Source organism: Homalodisca vitripennis, chromosome 2 (assembly GCF_021130785.1).
Source record: "Homalodisca vitripennis isolate AUS2020 chromosome 2, UT_GWSS_2.1, whole genome shotgun sequence".
NCBI lineage: Eukaryota > Metazoa > Arthropoda > Insecta > Hemiptera > Cicadellidae > Homalodisca > Homalodisca vitripennis.
In genome coordinates this window covers 98137048-98155996 of record NC_060208.1, presented here as the reverse complement: position 1 = coordinate 98155996, position 18949 = coordinate 98137048, and the positions used below count along the sequence as shown (strand labels likewise).

Below are 18949 nucleotides of genomic sequence, written 5' to 3'. Positions count from 1 at the left end.
TAATAAAATAAAAACATGCTTATTCAATGGATAAACGCTGATAAACAAAATATAGTATCGTGTTAAGTTTATCTATTTCGATTATTAACTGTTGTTAATATTTATTAATTTTATTATTTAATTTCTATTTATGACAGCTGCCAAATTAGCCCCTTTACAGCTACCTTGGTGGCAGTAAAATTTGTTAAGTTTTTACAGTTTATTTAATTAATATTATGTACCTTGTCCTTATTTATGTTCTATTTATATTTTTAGCTCCTATATGGGTTAAGACCTCTCTACAGTCTTTCCCTTGTTACATGTATTGTTATCTAGTTCTAAGGTTATTTTAAATTATTTACTCACCTACTTGCCTTGATTCCTATTTATATTTTTTCTTACAGAATGTAATCTATGTTCGCCTAATTGACACCACCAAAATACGAGTAGGTGCCAATTTTCTCTTGAGGGCGATGATAACCGCTGCGTTTTTCGCCCCTTATATATAAAAAAAAAAAAAAAAAAAAAAAAAAAAAAAAAAAAAAAAAAAAAAAAAAACACTCAAAAACCACGATTCAGTCGACTATTTGAAAAAAACGATTTGAAAGACAAGGTGATCAAGACAATGTAGCAGGACCTTCAATTACAGCCAGAGAGCATGTGAGTAGTGAAGATATTGAATATGAAAAACTACTAAAAAATAAAAACTACCGAAAAATAAAGTTGTTAAAAGGGGCAACTGAAAAAAAAGAAAAAATCAAGCAAGAAATAAGAAGAAACAAAGTTGACCACAACAATAAAAAAGAAAATTTACATGACATAAAAAAAATAATAACAGGAAAGTTACTGAGAACGAAACTGAACAAGACAAAGATGAAATAGACAAAACGGGGTGACACTAGCGAGGAAGAAAAAAATAAAGAAGAGAATTATTGTGAAAAAGATGAAGATAATAATGGTGATGATGATTTTGATTAAGATGGACGATGACGAAGAAGAAAAAATTATCAAGAGTCTCAAACAGAAGGAAAGGGAAAAAATAAAGGAGAAGAAAAAGGAAGAGGACTGCAAGGGAGCATGAATATAAATTGACAGTTTTTGGAAACAGAAAGGGACATCAAATTGGAAGATTGGCAAGGAAGGCAAAAACATTCGCTTTTACTGGGGCAGGCAGGAATAAATCCAGAATTTAGTGCACAATTAATAAATAAAAATCCAGTTGATTATTTTTTGTATTTTCTTGACGATGAAATAATCAATTTGATGGTTGACCAAACGAATCTTTATCTTTACACGGTATGTGACACTTGCGAAGGAAATCCCTACATGTGCCGTACGTGTTTCAACAACAAACACTAGTGTTCTAATTCACGAAAACTTACAGTTTTTATTTTAGCAACTCAATTAATGATATTTTATTTTATAGGTACCCATTTTATATTTTACCAGTCGTATATAGACATTTGTATAATAAAACATGTTTAGAAATTAGAGTGTATGTACTTCATTAGAAACCTGTGATCTAAACAGTAATCTGACGTCCTGGGCCGAAAACTGGCCGGGTTCTGTGGTAGGCCTGGGGCCATGAGATTCAGTCTATAGTGTTAAAAGCATTGTAGAAGAACTCAGTTTTTATACATATGGCTCAAACTAGAAAACTGACGTATGTATCAGAAATGATACACGCGGCCCACTTGGTAACATGGGGCGTGTATCATTTTTGATACACATGGCCCTGACTGTTAATATATGGAAAAACCTAATGGCCCGTGCTAAATGGATTGTTTCATATGCCCTGGCGCTGAATGTGTTAACGATAATCTGTATAAATCCACTGTTTAATTCATTAATATGGATATGAGTTTAAATTCTAAAATGTTTATAAGATGTACATGATCCGGACACTGCTATTTTTCTGTTTTGTTTTATTAAATAAACTTTATTAAAAGTTCGGCCGGTCCGTCTGCAATATTTAAATAACGGATACGCCACTGTTCTCGGCAGATGCACAGGTGGCCCGTGAATTAATCAAACACAGTTTTAGCTAAGCCCACAACGAGATAAATAGTGGATGGTATTTGAGTCGTCAAAACCATCTGTTCTTTTGAAGGCCAGACTGATCTGACAACGGGCGACAGTGGCGTAGCGAGGATTTCATTGGGGAGGGGGGAGAAGGCATCGACTTATCAGGCTTGGGAATTCGATCTTTTCTCTTGGGGTTAGGTGAAAGTAGACCAAAACGTGGAAAAGTAGATTTGAATAAACAAATTTTCCCATTTAAATTTGTAAGGCAGTAACTTTATCATGAGCATTACCGCCACTTTGTAACCGTCCTTATTCGTATACTAAAATTTTTATGAGTGAGGGTTCTCTCCGAGAAAAAACACAAATTCAGGTTCTGGAGGTTTTTTGAGCTCATATACGAACGCTAGATGTATTAACCATGAACATATACTGGATTTAAATGTATTAAATCACTTGGATATAAAGTGTGTTATCGTTGATAGATGATTCGAAAGGGTAACAGAATTTCGTACACGTGCCATCGTTATATGATAACAAAAATAGAATACTAAAAGTAGTTCCCTGGTCGACAATAATTTGATCTTGGACAAACATTCATCAGATTTAAATACAACAAGAATTTCGTTAGCTGTTGACAAATTGTAACGTTTGATGTATTTGCTTCTGTCGCAATAAAAATCATGCAGGCGTTGTAACGATATTTAGGTTTCGTATACTACCAACCGGCAACCAGTCCTACAGCTCTTAACTAGGACATATAGATTAATATGCTCTAATATAGTGGAGAATTATGTAATTAACTTTGGATGAAACAATTCCCTTTCTTTGAACAATTGAACAACGTACAAGAAAATTCTAACAAAACATAACAAAAAAAAATAATTTTAATATAAAGAACAAGATTTGATACATATATCAAAAGGCGTGTACCCTTTAGAACTAAAATCAAGAAAATTTAAAATCACTATGCAAAACTACGGACCAAGGAAAACTTTTTTACACTTAATAGTTAAATTCGGTTCATAAATAACAGAGGATTTTTGTTTACAAAAGTCGCCTTGGAGTATTATATATGAGGTTAAGATTTAAGACCTAAAGACCTTATGTCGTAGGAGATTTCGACACCCGAAGAAGAGGATAGATTTCCATCCTCGAAACGTAGTCTTCTTTTTTGTGAGATTCAAGTTAACAGTGGCATTATTCTTGTAGGTTTATGCGATACTTGATTACTGCATTTACAATAACAAGGAAAGAGGTTCAACCAGTTTGGTCATAAATTATGACTGCTTTGTTAATACAAATCTTAATTCGAAAACCGATAAAGGTTTCATCCGTATCTTGTAGTTGAATAAAGTATCAGGAAGCTATGTAAATCTAGTTTTATTCATAATTCTGTGAATTTGTTTTCATTCTGTTTGAAACGTGAATGGATGGTTATTAACGTTTTAGTAACTGTATATCCTTGCCAAACTATTTTATTTTGTCTCTGGCAAAGTGGGGAAGGGTCCCCCTAAATACGCCTCTGGTGAGTGAATGCCCCAGTTCCGAGGTCACGATACAGTCCATTGCCGCTGTACCGTCACAGTTCCCAGTAGTGGTGACGTCACGTAGCGGTCAGCTGTCCGATAAATGTTATCAGTGATTTGTTGAACTAGGAGATGAAACTTTATACTGTGTTTTCAGCGTGGACAACTCCTTTTACATCACTGCCGTTTTTGTTAGGACTGTACATTTTAGTTGTGTCACGCGTAATAGAGATTTATTACGCCTATTATTAGGCCTGCACAGTTGGAGGCTTTAATCATTAGACCCGTTTATTCATTACATGCGTATGATTTTTAAGTGCGTAAGTCATTTGGAAGGTTCTACATGCTTTGTAGTAAAGAATTAAAACATTCTAAAACACCATCGTATTCTTTTCGTTTTTACAGCGATTACTATATAATAATCGATTATTGATTCAAAAATGTTGTATCATTAATCGTTTTAGGTTATTATTTTACTTAATGAACTAGAGTATTATCGTAGATTATTCTACTCATAAATGAATACTAAAAGACAACAAAATTATTAACAGACAGGAAAGTTAGTTTTATGATTAAAACTACATTTTTAAATATTTCACATTTCAAACTCTGAATCAGAATAATAAATATATAATTACATAGAGGCTTTGAACTGTGCAAGTACCTACTCAGAAATAAATATATTATAAAAGCAAACAAAATGTATCTTAGTCTTGTTGTATTTCTTTTCAAAAAGAACCGACGTGATTTGCAGAGAAAACACAATACTTGAAGTATACAGTTAAACCACGATTTATTTAAACAATTGATTGTGAATAAAACTGTTCCTGGTAAAAGTATATTAATGATTTTTTAATAAATGCCAAGTGTATCAATGATATATAGTGCCTATAAATTGCTGTGAATGTTTGAAGTGAACAGCTCACACCGATTTTTCCATTTAAAATGTATTACAAAGGAAATGTGTTAAATACGTTTTCCTTGAGCGAATGTTTTTAAAGATGCAAATTATATAAACTTCATTATGCCTAGGATATTGGAAGTATATTCGCGGCTTCGCACATAATTCCATTTTTATAAACAAGGACACCATGAACAAATTCTTTGGAAATGGCACCAAACTATTCTGAGATAAGTAGTATCATTGAAAGATATTCCCATTTCTTGTTCCACTTTAGATTTAAGTTTGAAGATGTGCCCCTGAAATTGGAGAGTGAAACTGTTTTTTATGAGTACCTCTGAGATCTCTCGAATTTCTCTCAAATATTCGTTTATATTTTCTTGAATAGCTCAATTAATTTTCAGTAAGTGGCAATAGTATAATTTAGGGCAGTGTGGAGAAATGCTGTCTACCTAAAGGCTAAAGTCGAAGTGCTTAGCGTTTCAGCTAACATCCTTATGTTTTAACAGTATAAATATGGCATTTTACTGCAGTTGATTAAAAATCCCAATAAAAACGAACCCTGTCAATGAAAAGCTTCTGGACGTAACATGACATTTGTAAAGTGTAACTAACATAAACAGATGACAACAATGTTTAAATGTGTAAGAATTATTATACTTATTATTCTTGATTTTTACAGGTATTTAAAACAGGTTTACTATCTGCTGATTAAGTCAAGTCCTAAAATGTAATGGATAATGTTAAGAGGAGTTTTCAAGACCAGTGGAGCGTAGCCCGGAGAAACATTTTAAATAGGAATAGGCCTACCTGTATATGTTAACAGGGACCCTAAGAATGTTCATGTCAAATATGAGTACAATCGGTCCAGTAGCTTTTACGTGATTAGTAACACTAACACACAGAGAGGCACTAAAGATTTTTATATAATATATAAATTTGAATTGGAGATCTGTTGAATCGTTTTGAAAGCCACTTAATAATTTTTTTTTAATTCAATTTTAAGTGATACTAAAACAAATTATATTCAGATTTTTGTGGGGAGAGAAAGGCAGAGCGAGACTATTGCAGAATCATAATAATGTTACAAAATTAGTATTTAATGTGAATTTAACAAACTACCAATTAAAAAAGGTTTCCATGTATTTGGGTTTTTGTAATTTGGAATTATTTAAGTCTGGTTTAAATTTATGCGGCGTTACATTAGCAATATATGAAAATAAATGTAATACCCCTATCTCGAGCCGTAACCTACAAATCAACGGGACAGATCCTGAAGATTTATTAACAATATTGTAGACGTGTTTTTGTTAGTGGGAATATATGAATTATAGAATTATTTTACTTTGTATATAACATTACAATGAATACATCAACAAATATGACAAATAATAATAATACGAAACTCCTAAATAGTTTCTGGAGGTAATGTAGTAGTAATGATTGTGCTTGTAAGTTTATTTTATGTTCAAAAAGAAATACACAAGGCAGTAAAATGGTCGGTGGCGTATCGTAACTAAACCTAGCTTACTAGGTGGGCAATCTCTAACGCCTGGGTGTCTGTCTGTACCCACGTAGGTTATCTACTTGCCTTATCTGGTGAGTGCCTACTGACGCACGCACGCACACGCCCTCGCGCGTTCTTCACGGCCCGGCAAACCGCCGAGACTGGCGTCTACACCATCAACCTCGATTGAAGGGGAACAGGTTTTCTGGTTCGAAATACATAAACTGATGCTATTTAAATCCGTAATGTACAGCCTTTGATTATATTATCACTAATGATAATTCACGATTGTTGAACTAGGTGATTATTTATTACGATTATACATTATTACATAGTTAATTATGAAAGGGAAGTTATTTATAATACCATATTAAAAAACTCGGTCTTTCCCGAAATGTCCCGGAAACTTTAGCGTGTCTGTGAGTGAGATACGCGTTACTCAATAGTGTGTAAATTACTACTGTTTATGTGAATAATTGATTAACTACTTTTCGCTTGAAAAGGGATTTTGTCACTTGCCATAAAGGGCTAACGGTCCTTCCGAATTATCACACTCGCTGGAGATAAGATAAACAGACCAATAAGGAACAGTGACGTTCTGCATGACAATATGATCTTATGTTAATATGAAAACTATAAGAAAGAAGATGACGGAACGGAACTTTATCTAGATTGTTGTAACATACGACCTTTGGCCTTTATTTTAAAATATTGAGAAAAATTGACAGTTATAATCAGTCAGAGTATAAAATGGAGGTTTGTATTGTTCCCGCCAGTAGTGGTAGCTGTTATTCCACATTGTGATCGCGTACTTGTGTTCATTCATTCTTCAACAGACATAATTAGCCTGAGTATAAAATGGAGGCTCGTATTGTTGCCGCCAGCATCGGTTGTTGTTATTCCACATTGTGATCGCGTAATTATTCTCATTCTTTCTTGACATAATTAGCTAGAGTCGAAAACTTGGAAATCTTTAACAGTTCTAGTTTTAAGTAATAGCACTTAATGTTTCTACTTATATCTTATTAAGTAAACCTATATATGAGTTTTAACGTTATAAATCATGTTTATACATCCTAAGAAAATATGTTTTATATGCCTATTTTGCAAAATCGATTTACAAAATATTTGATTTATGGAAACTCTTGCAAAACGCATAAACGCAAGGTGCTCGCTCCAGTGTGCTGTGTAAAGTGGATTAGGACCTGAAGGCGTGTGATCTATTTAGCGGTCGATTCCTTCTTTCCTCCGACGCGACGCGACGTGAAAATCTCCCAGCTACCTTCGACTTTGATAATGTTAGTGTAAACGCCAATTTGGGAGCATTATTCATTTTTCTTTTAATAAATCGTGTACCAGAACTCAAGAAGCCTCAATTTATTATTCGTGTAGTAGTCACCCACTTTGTTAGCGCCCAGTTTAGCAAAGGCTCGTACTTTATTTATTAAATCAAGTAAATTCGGTCAAGGTTTGGGAATACCTATGCAGGGCGTCCCTGAACTCCCTGCACAGGCATTGTGGTGTTATTTATAGGGTTAACATTTTATTTAACAATGTATATATCAAAGATTTGTATTAAACTATGTTGTTTTATTTTGTGTATGTATTAATTTTGTTTTAATTAACCGTTTTAGAGATAGTTATATTTGGAACAGTTTAATCAATTGCTATTTTTAAAACATATTTGTTTGTATTTTTTGCATTTTTGCACCAATTTACTTCCTTGAGGTAAACACTTCTGTAATTTGAAGCGTTTATGAACTTTGAATATTTAAGTAAAAAACACAAATAATGTTAAAATAGGCACTGAAGACCCATGATCATAAGTAAATAAATATGTTTGCCTCAACCTAAGGGAAAATACTGCAACCTGCCAGGTAGTTCAGGGAAATTCTGTATTGTTATAACTTAAAGTGTAGGAAATAATAATATGATGTAGTATAATATATTTTGTTCTGAGTTAATTACAATTTTTTCTGGAACCTAGTAGCCTCCTCTTTAAATATTATTTTGTATTACACATTTTGTAATAATCACAATTTCAATTAATTTATACATTTTTAATAATCGATAGTTTAAAATTGTTAAACACAACATTAATTGGGACCAATTGGAATGGACTGAAAAATATATATTTATCCTGATTAGTCATGTAGTTGAATTGTTAATCACAATGCCGCCATCCAGTTAGGGGAAATCCATAATAATATTTGCAGATGGATTTGTAGCACAATACATATACTGAAGATTCTACCATCCAGCATCCCTCCCTGTGTTACAATGTAGTGGGTATTGTAGTTCCAGTTTGCTATGTATTGACTCACTGTTAAACCACATCCAGATACAATTATCTTTCTTCATGAGTTTATATCGATGGTTGTGCTGTGGCCTAGTTTTTTTGCAAAATTTCAGAATGGAAGGTAGAGAGTAGTAATTTTGTTTTTGGATAGAACATCAGTAATATTTCCTTATAGTTATGTGTATTTTTAGCCTACTACTAGAATTTAAGCCTTCCAAGTATGCAGGCAGATATACTAAAAATGTCCAAAATAATTGTTGATGAAATGTTTTCTAATTAAAAAACATGTGTATGTTTAAAATAAAAATGGCACATCTCAGTTACTCAAAGAAATCTGGTTTAATAGTTATAAAATTCTAGATTTTGGTTAAATTTCAAATAGACGAAATAGTGTGATTTCAGTCAAAAATGTTATGCAAGACTACTAATTTATGAATATTTTTTAAAGACCATTTGTTTTTTAACAATATTTTAGATTTTTTAATCTCTACTAAATGTCAAGTAGGCTTTAGTAAAACCATCGCTCAGGTTTCAGGGGTTTATAACGCTGTATATTTAAAGGTCTTACAGTTTTGATTAAATATTTCAATTGAAGACCAGTTCAATTGTTTTAAATAAAATGGTTGAGAATTATATAAATCACATCTTAGTAAAATTATATTAAATTTTAAAAGATTTAATTTAAATGTTTGGTAGAAATACAATTAAAACCACAGTGCCCTAATAATGTCCACTATAGCATTTCCAAAACTCTTCTAAAGTTTAGGAAAAATGAAATAATGGGGAATTTCACACTATTTATTTGACCTACAATTGTACTTGTAAGGTGTGTTAGTGTCTGAGAAAGGGGACAGTGAAGGATTGGAAATGCAATATTGCTGCATTGCATGAAACTTCAGTTTTATGAAAATGAAATGAAATGAATGCTTAATTACAATAAATGTCCTGTAATGTTGTCCTGTAAGTTGTTAATCTTGTAATACCAAATATGATTTTCATTTAAAAATATGTACATCAAATCTATATTTCTTCTGACTATGTTGGTGTATTTTAATACCATATCCACAATGTTGTCTATAGCAATAAGTGTTAACAATACAGTACACTTTGCCAATTCATTAAACAAATATTGTTTTGTTTAAACCTCTGTACATACACACAACACACCTGTGTGTGTGTTTTTGTGCATGTCCTCAAAATTGGGTTAATTTAGATAGAGAATTGTACTAACTTGTAATATTATTAATGAAAAGTAAAGGGTTGATTCAAGTTTATTTAATACTACGTAGTTGCACTAAATACCAGCAATTAACAACACTTAACAGCTTTGGTTACCTTATAAAAATAGGTGTAAAGTAAAATAATAAAATATTTGAGTAAATATTAAGTATAAATTAGATGATAAATTTGTGTTAAAATTAGGTACTACCAAAAGTTTAATTCCTAGCATCTAAAAATATATGTACAAAATATATTACAGTTTTCCCACTTACTTTAAAATTGTTTAAACATAATAACAGAGCCTTTCTCAATAGTTCATTAAACAATTAGATTTTCACCATATTTTGCTTATTCTTGAATTTTTTTTATCTAACTAATAGCAATTCTAATATTTCTGTATACAATATTCCCTGTATATGCAACAAAAAGCAAAAAATTGCAAATCTATCTGTAATGTCAATTCAAAAGTCATAAAGAAGACTTCATTTGAATTAATAACTATAAACTGATTTACTGATTAATTTGAATTAAATCAAAGTATTATTACATTTTTAATAAATTTTGTGTGAAAATTCAATTGAAACCACTACTCAAACCATCCAAATGAATTCACTACGTAAATCTAATTTATAACTATTTATTAAACATTTTTCATATTTGGATATTTTTTTAATGTACTGTAATAAAATCATTATTTTTACTTAAAAGCTGTTTTCCTTGAAAACAAAGTTTTATTATTTAATAGCTCTCACATATATACCATTTTTATAATTTATAGACAATTAAACATAACATTATGTGTGATGAGGGAAAGATTAAATGTATTGTAACTCTGAGAAGATTTGTGGTGCATTGTGTCACTGTCCATTCTTATTTAGTTGTAATAAGTTGACAAGTAGTACAAAAATTGTCTATTAACGACTTTACGCTCTAATGAGATTAAAATGGAAACAATGGATTTTTATTTATATAAAAACAATATTTTTTCCTTACAAAATAATGTTTCTAAAAAGAATGTGCATTAGTTATAAAGGAGTGTTTCAGAATATTGTAGTACACAGAAAATAAATTATGAGGAGTATTTAGTAACTATTCTTAATAAAACATACTACAATCTTAAAGCTCTTGACTGAAGAAGCTCTAAGGCCAAGAAAACAATAGCAGTGTTTTGACTAGGAGTGAACTGAAGAATTAAAAAACCTCATAGGCCATGTAAACTTAAAAACTGCAATGTGTAATCTTCCATACTTTGAAGCTAAAACAAGATAAAATCTGTGATACTATAACACAAGGTACATGTAAAAAGTGTTTTGTCCTGGATCTAAAGTTTATTCTTTTTGTTACAGTGCCGTGGGTAAAACATGTCTCCTCATCAGTTACACGACGAACGCTTTTCCTGGAGAATATATACCCACAGTGTGAGTACTAGTGTTTTATTACTATTTATTATACAGAGTGAGTCAAAACAAGAATTTAATATACTATAAAACATAAAGAAATAAATTGAGATAACTTACAGAACTAACAGAGGTGTCATTTTGGTGTGATGTAACTGTTATTGGTGATTTGGCAAGCACTCAGTCGGAAATCAATTTCTCTCAACAATTGTTTGAGAAAATCTCCTGAAAAGCAAAATAGATTCCATTTTTGAAGTCTAGAATATTATTTTGATTAGGGAAACCACAGAGAGAAGAGAATTGGAGATGTCAAGTTGGGACCATGTGACTAGTCTTGTTTTCCACATTTTTGTGAAATATGAGTTTATATGCCATCTTGCTAAAAGTAGAAAGACACATCTTGTTCTCCTGCATCTAACTAAGTGATCAGAAATCTTCCTAACATATTCTGCAAACAACCAATTAACAGTTTCTCCATGAACAAAACAATTTATATAGTTGAAATTCACTTATAGCACAAAATACATTGATGTGGGACGGTCACAATCATGGGATGGATTAATGACCCAGAATTTGCAGTTGTGTGTGTGTAGTGTTTGTGTGTGTTGCCTCTCTGTATCTTTTCACTGTTATCTCATGCAATATTTTGACACCTTTTCACTTTTAAACCTTATTTAAATTAGTAATATGCTATAACCATTATTTATTTGGAATACCAGTCTCACTATAATATTTAAAATGTGTTGTATTAATTTTATTTTAAAATATGTTGCATGTTATAAGCATCCTAAGTGGTAAGGTATATACACGATAAAAAGTAAGTTCCCAATAACTGCTATAGTGAACCTAGTACAGTATATTTTAGACCATTTTGAAGAAGGGAATACAACCACATCCATTTTACTCGACTTCAGTAAGGCTTTAAATGTCTTAACCATGAACAACTTCTAATAAAATTTGAGGCTTTAGGTATATCAGGTACTTCTTTGGGATGGTTCAGCATTTATATGACAAAACAGACAGCAGATGGTTGATTTAAAATACAGAGACAAGGGTGTAACTCGCTTAGTAAGTTCTAGCCCGCTAATGACCTCAAGAGCAGTTCCTTAAGGGTCTGTTCTCGGTCCTGTCTTATTCATATTATTGATATTATTTAAACCAGCATTATGATTAACTGTAACTTACCTAACAAGATCATGTAATTACTATATTATGACACTTTGTTTTTATTGACGCTTTTGTAATACTCTATGAATTTAATTGTACAAATAAAGTATATTGTCTAAGTACCAAAGACCAATTATTTATAAAACAGCGTATTCAAAAAACTACAATGAGATAGAGGCTTAAAATTTTTACTACGTGTTTAACTAAGTCTTTTTTAAATTATACATAAGGTGTTTACAATATTTCACCTGGGGGGAAAGGTATAATGTATGAAAGAACGAGCAAATTTAGTATTTGTAGAAAATATAGGTAAAATAAGAAAAACATAATTCTAAAAATTAAAATATTAAAATTATGCAAACGTATATATAAAACTACCCAAGAAAAAGATTGATAAGATATTTTTTATAGTTTTTCAGAAAATTGTGCAAATTTTTCCAGGACATTTTAGCATTGCTTAAATGGTCCTACCCTATTCATTTAAGCACACTTAATCCTTTTAGCGTATCTCTTTTTGCAGTTCACTGCATAGAAGTGCCAACCCCTTTGAAGTGTTTGTGCTGTGGTGTATCAAGTGTTTGTACCTTTTGTACGTTATACTGTACAACAGAGCAAACACAAGCAATATTCATTCATTTATTTTATTCATTTATTAATTTTGGTACAAATTATAGCAAGAGTAGCCACTATGGAACACTGTAAAACTCTGTTCAAACAAAACAAAATACTAAGTTTATTTATAACTTACAAACTTTTAAATGAAACAACCATAATTTTAGATTTTTTTAAATTTAGGAACCATATCAACAACCTCAATACTAGGTTAAAATGTAACAAATGTACATCAATGTTGACTTTCAAAATAAAACCTGAGTCTGCCTTTTTCTGTTTTCCAAGAATTCCTGAGACACCATAAGTGGGATGCCCACATAATTTATACTTGATGTTGAATAACACTGGAAAAAACTAAAATAAAACATTTTTTAATCATTCAGTTTGAATCAGAGGTTTTAATTTTATATAGCATTCCGTAAATACTAAAACCCTTAATAGTTTGAGGTGTACTTCATTTACATGGAAGGTTCAGATTAATTTTGTAAACTGAATTCGTAAAAGTTTGACTGAAAATAAGTCATTATTATAAGACAGTAAGATTTAAATAATTTGATTCATTTTGTTAGTGTTTGATAACAGTTTATTTGTATGAAACCAAATTTGTGCTATTTTTTCAACTTTGTAAGTTTAAATTTTATAAGATCTTGATTCCTTCACAACTGTGAGTTAGAGATAAGGTCCCAGGACAGGAAATTCTATGTATATGATTTTTTTTATTCTTCTCTTGATAAAATTAATGATTTTCCTGTCCTGTAAAAATTGTCCCCACATTCTGTAACATGTCTCTACATTCAGAATCAAGATCCTTTTTCATATACATACAATAATTGTTTATGAATACCATTAATTCTTTTGAAATGTGAGGATTGGACTGGAAAGCAGGCAATATAGTTTTCCGCACTTTATTTATAAAGCTAGGTATGGTCATTCACTGATGCTCTTTGAGTAAATATACAAATTGCTATAAGGACTGATGTACAATTCGAAATGACATGAGATTAGGAGTGTACAGATATTTTATGAGACATTCATATTTTGGGGAAATTATATAAAATCTCCTAAATATTACTTTAAACTTATTTTGGAAGAAATACAAATTTAAAAATAACCATTAAATTTGAAATTAAAGTGCTTCAGTGGAATATGTCATCATCAAAAATGTACTTCTAAAAGGATACCTTTAAAATTCACACTATCTGAATACAATTATCTATGTTTAATATGCTTTTTTAATTTGCCTAGTTAAATCAAAAAATAATTAATGGAAGTCGACTGCTTTCATGTGTGTTTTATAGTTATAAATTTTTAGTCCCCCAGGGACCGAAAAGTAACATTTTTCAATGTTAAAATGATAAATATTCATATTTTTATTATCATTAAGGTTTTCCTTTTCAAACCAAATTGTTAACACAAAGCAAATATTAAGATATTTCAGTCTTTCTGTGGTAAGCCATCCTCAGTTAACTATAAATGTTGGACCGAAACAACATAACAATAGTTTTGGTCCAACATTTGTTAACTGTACTTGGCTTTCCACAGTGAGATCAAAATATTTCAAGATTAGAAAACCTTAATATTAGTCATTATACCGGCCGCATAAACCTAAGAATTAAGATTAAATGGATTTTTTTGCTGAGTTAAGAAAACTTAACTGTTAAAAGATAAATTATATACCTGAGATGCCATCATCAATGAATGAAGGTGGTTGCATTAGTAACCAATTGGGTACAAACATTTCTTCATCATCGTTGCAGTGCAGACCTCAAAAATCTTCTATGGCTGTGAAAGTCACATGATGTCAGATCGGGAATGTAGGGTGCACATTCAAGTGTCTCTCAATGAATTTGGTCCAATTTTTTCAGTCAATGTAGTTTTATATAACTGAGCATTGTCATGGAATAGAAGTTTTGAATAGACTATCTTACCCCTTTTGCTGATAGGCCATTTCATGTCATCAAGCAGTTGGTAGTAGTATGGAGCATGCAGGAAATCAGTGAGTAGCACGCCTCTGCAGTCTCAGAAGACTGTAGTAAGACCTTTCTCTGCAGAAAGACAAGTCTTGGCCTTCCTTGGTTGACATGCATGGCTCTCGTTTACCACTGATTATCAGTCTTCAAAAAATATGTTTTGCCAGTTTTAGACTTGGGTCCTTGAAAACATTTCAGTAAATGGTTCAGTTATTCTGCACCAAATTTTAGCAGTTTTTTCACAACTAAAATGTTATAATAATGCATTGCTCAAAGACGCATGCACATTTTGCTTAGACATAATGCAACAAACAGCCTGTCTTGTCTGGTGTGCCAGACCATCCCTTTCCTTTTACATTGACATCTCCACCCAATATAATTAAAGATGTTGTGCCACTCACCTTTTATGGAATCTTAAAAAGAAAAGTCTGGTTTTTTTACTGATCCTCATTTATACCATTCTGAGTAGGTTTTCTGTCTTGTAATAATAGTTGTAGATATCTGGATAATTTTGTATGTAAAATGATAAAAATGAAAGCTTTTCATTATTTATTCACAAACCACAATATAAAATAAAGTAGATTACTAAAAGATTTCTCTCAAAATCTAAACACTTAGGTTATATAAAACAGCCTGTATTGAAATACCTTTGTTGTAGGTTCGACAACTACTCTGCCAACGTGATGGTGGATGGGAAACCGATCAACTTAGGGCTCTGGGATACAGCGGGGCAGGAGGACTACGACAGGCTACGTCCTCTCTCATACCCACAGACAGTGAGTACACTTCTGTGCATCTGCCTATTTCTATGTGAATGGCTAATTTATTAGTAAAAATTTCTGAAGAATAGAATGAGTTTTTATGAGCCTTTAGTTTTTTCTGGTAATGTTATCCTGAAAGCGTATACATATGTGTGTGTGCGCGCGCGCGCGTGTGTGTGTGTGTGTGTGTGCACACTAAATAAAAGAAAATAATATTTTATCAAATTATGACTCCTCATACCCAAAGGAAGCATACACTTTCCTAGGATGTAGAACTATTCCCACAACTTGTAAATTCATTGTTTTGTGTAAAAAGTAAATCTTACAAAGTTTTGCAATGTGTACCATTCTTTTGTATTTGATTTTTCACATATCATGCTGTTAAAAAAACTTGTAAATACGGTACTGAATAAAACATTAAATTCATTTAAATTTAGTGTATATAAGTCCTAACTCTACATGTTCGGTGTTCACATGGTATTGCCACAGAGTAAATATAGATGAACTGCAAGCTTAGTGTCTAAGGTAGCTAAAATTGTATACACAGTCACTAACTATTATCAGATCAAAAAGTTATACCCTAGTTTGAAAGTTAACCACAAACCAACCAGTAAAGCTACAGTAATGGGAGTTAATTAAAATTTTACTTGTTTATTTCTGCTTTTACACGTATATAGGAAATTATTTATAATCAATAACGTCCCATTTTTATGTCCGATAACAACGAAAAAGGCACTGGTTTAGGTGCTTTTCAATCAAACAGCAACTTTGAAAATTCATAAATCAGAAACTTACGATCCGATTAAAACCAAATTGGTATACAAGATAGCTACGAATGTACTGTTTTGGAGTATAACATTTTGGAATAATATGGAAAACAAACATTTTTATTGAATTACAATATATACATTTGTGAAGCTTTTCTTGACAAATAGTCCAAAAAAACTCAGTATTGGTCTCGTTATGAAGTTCTTAGTCATATTTTTGTTGTGTAATTTTGTAAACCGCTCTGTAAAGTATAATTCCAAACACTAATGTAATTGAGCAAAATTTTGTTCATTTACCTTGGCTAACGACTGCATGTTTGAATGTGCAAATACCAGACTGCCCAGGATGACAGTCATTACTGTACACAAAGAGTAAATAAAAGTTTCGTGTTAGTTTTCACTGTTAAGATGATCAGTTATGTCATAAATTAGTATTTTATAATTTATTTGTTTGATATGTCTAAGGCTCATAATGCAAGGTATAACATTTATTTCTTTAGGTGTCATAGATGATAAATACATATAAAAATTCTATAAATTAAAATAGAATTTGATGAAGTTTACAACAACATTGAAAACAAAGCAACTATCGCAATATAGTTACAATAATTTATACTTATGAAGCTGTAGTTTCACAGTTGTTTCCACTGATAGCCATATAAGTTTGTAATTTATTTTTTCATTAATGTTTTAATCTTTTCAGTTTGTTTTCTATTCAGAGAAAATTCGTTTTACATCTTAAATAAGCAATTTCATTGTACTATAGTAGTCAACAAAAATTTAAGTGTGTTTGCCCACAGCATAAATTCATGAATAGTCATGTTAATTTACAACTAAATAAATGTGCAATAATATTTATAAAACATGAAATACAACAGCTATTCTGCTCAATATGTTTATGAAATTTAAGTATCTAAATTTGGCTGAAATCCATTTCATGAAAAAATTACTGTGTATGTAATAACAATTAACCTGTAAAATACACATCTGTAATACCAATCTGAAGTGTGAAATATTCCCTATTTTCCTACTTAACTTTGTAATAGGTGCAGAAGTTATATATAATGCCTTTATAAAATTGACAACTCCTAGTTGCTGTTGAGTATTTAAATATATTCCCTAATATAAACTATTGTGTGTAGTCCAATTGAAAGGTGATGGTGAAAAAAGTCAGCACCAATAAAATCTATTTCTGGCTACTCTATCATACATGTACAGAAAACAATAGCTAATTACAGAGAATAATGTGGTGGTTCAGATAAATAAGTTTCTTGTAACAATTAATTTAGTTTCATTAAGGTCTTCTATGTGCCTTATCAAGTGGTTATGACATCCAATTAAAAAATGTTTTGTTGTTTCTAGGTCATTAATTCTTCTTTGAGAATCAAAAACTATTCAGAACAGGGTGGTAGGATATTAGTCATTAGTTTTAAAGGGTGACTGGTTTTGTTGAAACTGTTCATTTAACCCTTTTATTGCCAGAATTAAAAAAAAATTAAACTCCCTGAATGCCACCATTTTTTCAGAAATACTATGCTATAAAAGACAGTTTGCCAAGGATGTGCTGCCCAAAAGTGTTATGCTAATTTTACCGTTTTTGCAAGGTTTTACTTAAAAAATTATATTTTTATTATTTATGGAGCAATAACTATAATTTCTTTTTCAATTTGTTCATAGTAAACTATTCTTAGTATAAAACATAAATCATGACTGTTTAATAAAATATGTGTTTAAAAAAATCACATAATAATTATCTACAACCAGGATAAATGTTATAGTATTTGCATAAGTTACAGCAACTTTTGAACATTCTTCCAATTTTCACTATCACCAGGTAACATCAGATGTAAGCTCAAATGTTCATTTACACACATCACAGCTGATTTATAAAATTAAAATGTAACAAAACACTATGCTAATAGTTTATATAATATTAAAAGTACATAAGACCCATAGAAAAATGTTTTTTTTTATTTGTTTTAGCCGCACTTAACAAATGTGAAGAGATTTCACTTAGTGTGTAAACTTTTTTTACAGGTAACACACAAGTAAGTAGATTTCTATCTTTTCCCTCCACTTTTGGTGCTCTATGCACTGCGCATGCAACAGTTTCTCTGCCATCAGTATTTTTTCAAAATATTTACTATTATCAGAATTTCTATCGTTTCCTAAAGTGCGTTGCGGGTCCCAACTAGCAAATCTGGCAGATTAGGCCTAGAAGCTTTTTGCAGATTTAATCAATTCAATGACAGTTGTTCTACTAATTGAATTGAGAATTCAAGTCTAGTCAAAGGTTTATCCATGTTAAGTTTATATACTGTAGTATGTAACTTACTAGTTCTTCTGTCATTAAAATATTGATAAAGTGATTGGTTGCTCCCATCCCACCCCTCCCATAAAATCATTATACTCCCTAATAATGTTAGGCTTATTTGTGATAAAAATTCTGTTACCTCTTTTTTTGCCTGCCTTTCATTTTCGCTCCTAAACATTTTATATAGAATTGTCATAGACCACGAAAGCATTTTTTTTTACTTCTTCGTTGTACTGATGGCAGTGGTGTCATATATCGAATACACCATTGAAATTATAGTGTATTAGACTCTCAGCTAACGAAAACTGAATACAAATATCGTAACAGTTGATTTTCTGTAATTTATTTTTCACACGTCCAGAGAACCAGCAGTTTGCACTTAACCCTCTAAGTGGCAAGCGACGTCTGAGACGTTCTATTTACGCCGCCGTGACGTGGCAAGCGACGTCTTAGAAGTCGCTTCACATTGCCGCTTATTGCTAGGCAACCGATAATTATTTTTA

At 31.3% G+C, this 18949-nt stretch overlaps 1 protein-coding gene across 4 annotated transcripts in view; it reads left to right on the top strand.

Annotated features, from left to right (window-relative positions):
- Positions 1–18949, top strand: part of LOC124354401 (ras-related protein Rac1) — a 70430-nt gene that overhangs the window by 37190 nt on the left and 14291 nt on the right. For all 4 annotated transcript variants that reach the window (XM_046804829.1, XM_046804825.1, XM_046804828.1 and 1 more), the window contains exons 2-3: positions 10805–10876; positions 15263–15380. In XM_046804829.1, the coding sequence (XP_046660785.1) occupies positions 10805–10876; positions 15263–15380 (190 nt within the window). The remainder of the gene's footprint in view (positions 1–10804; positions 10877–15262; positions 15381–18949) is intronic.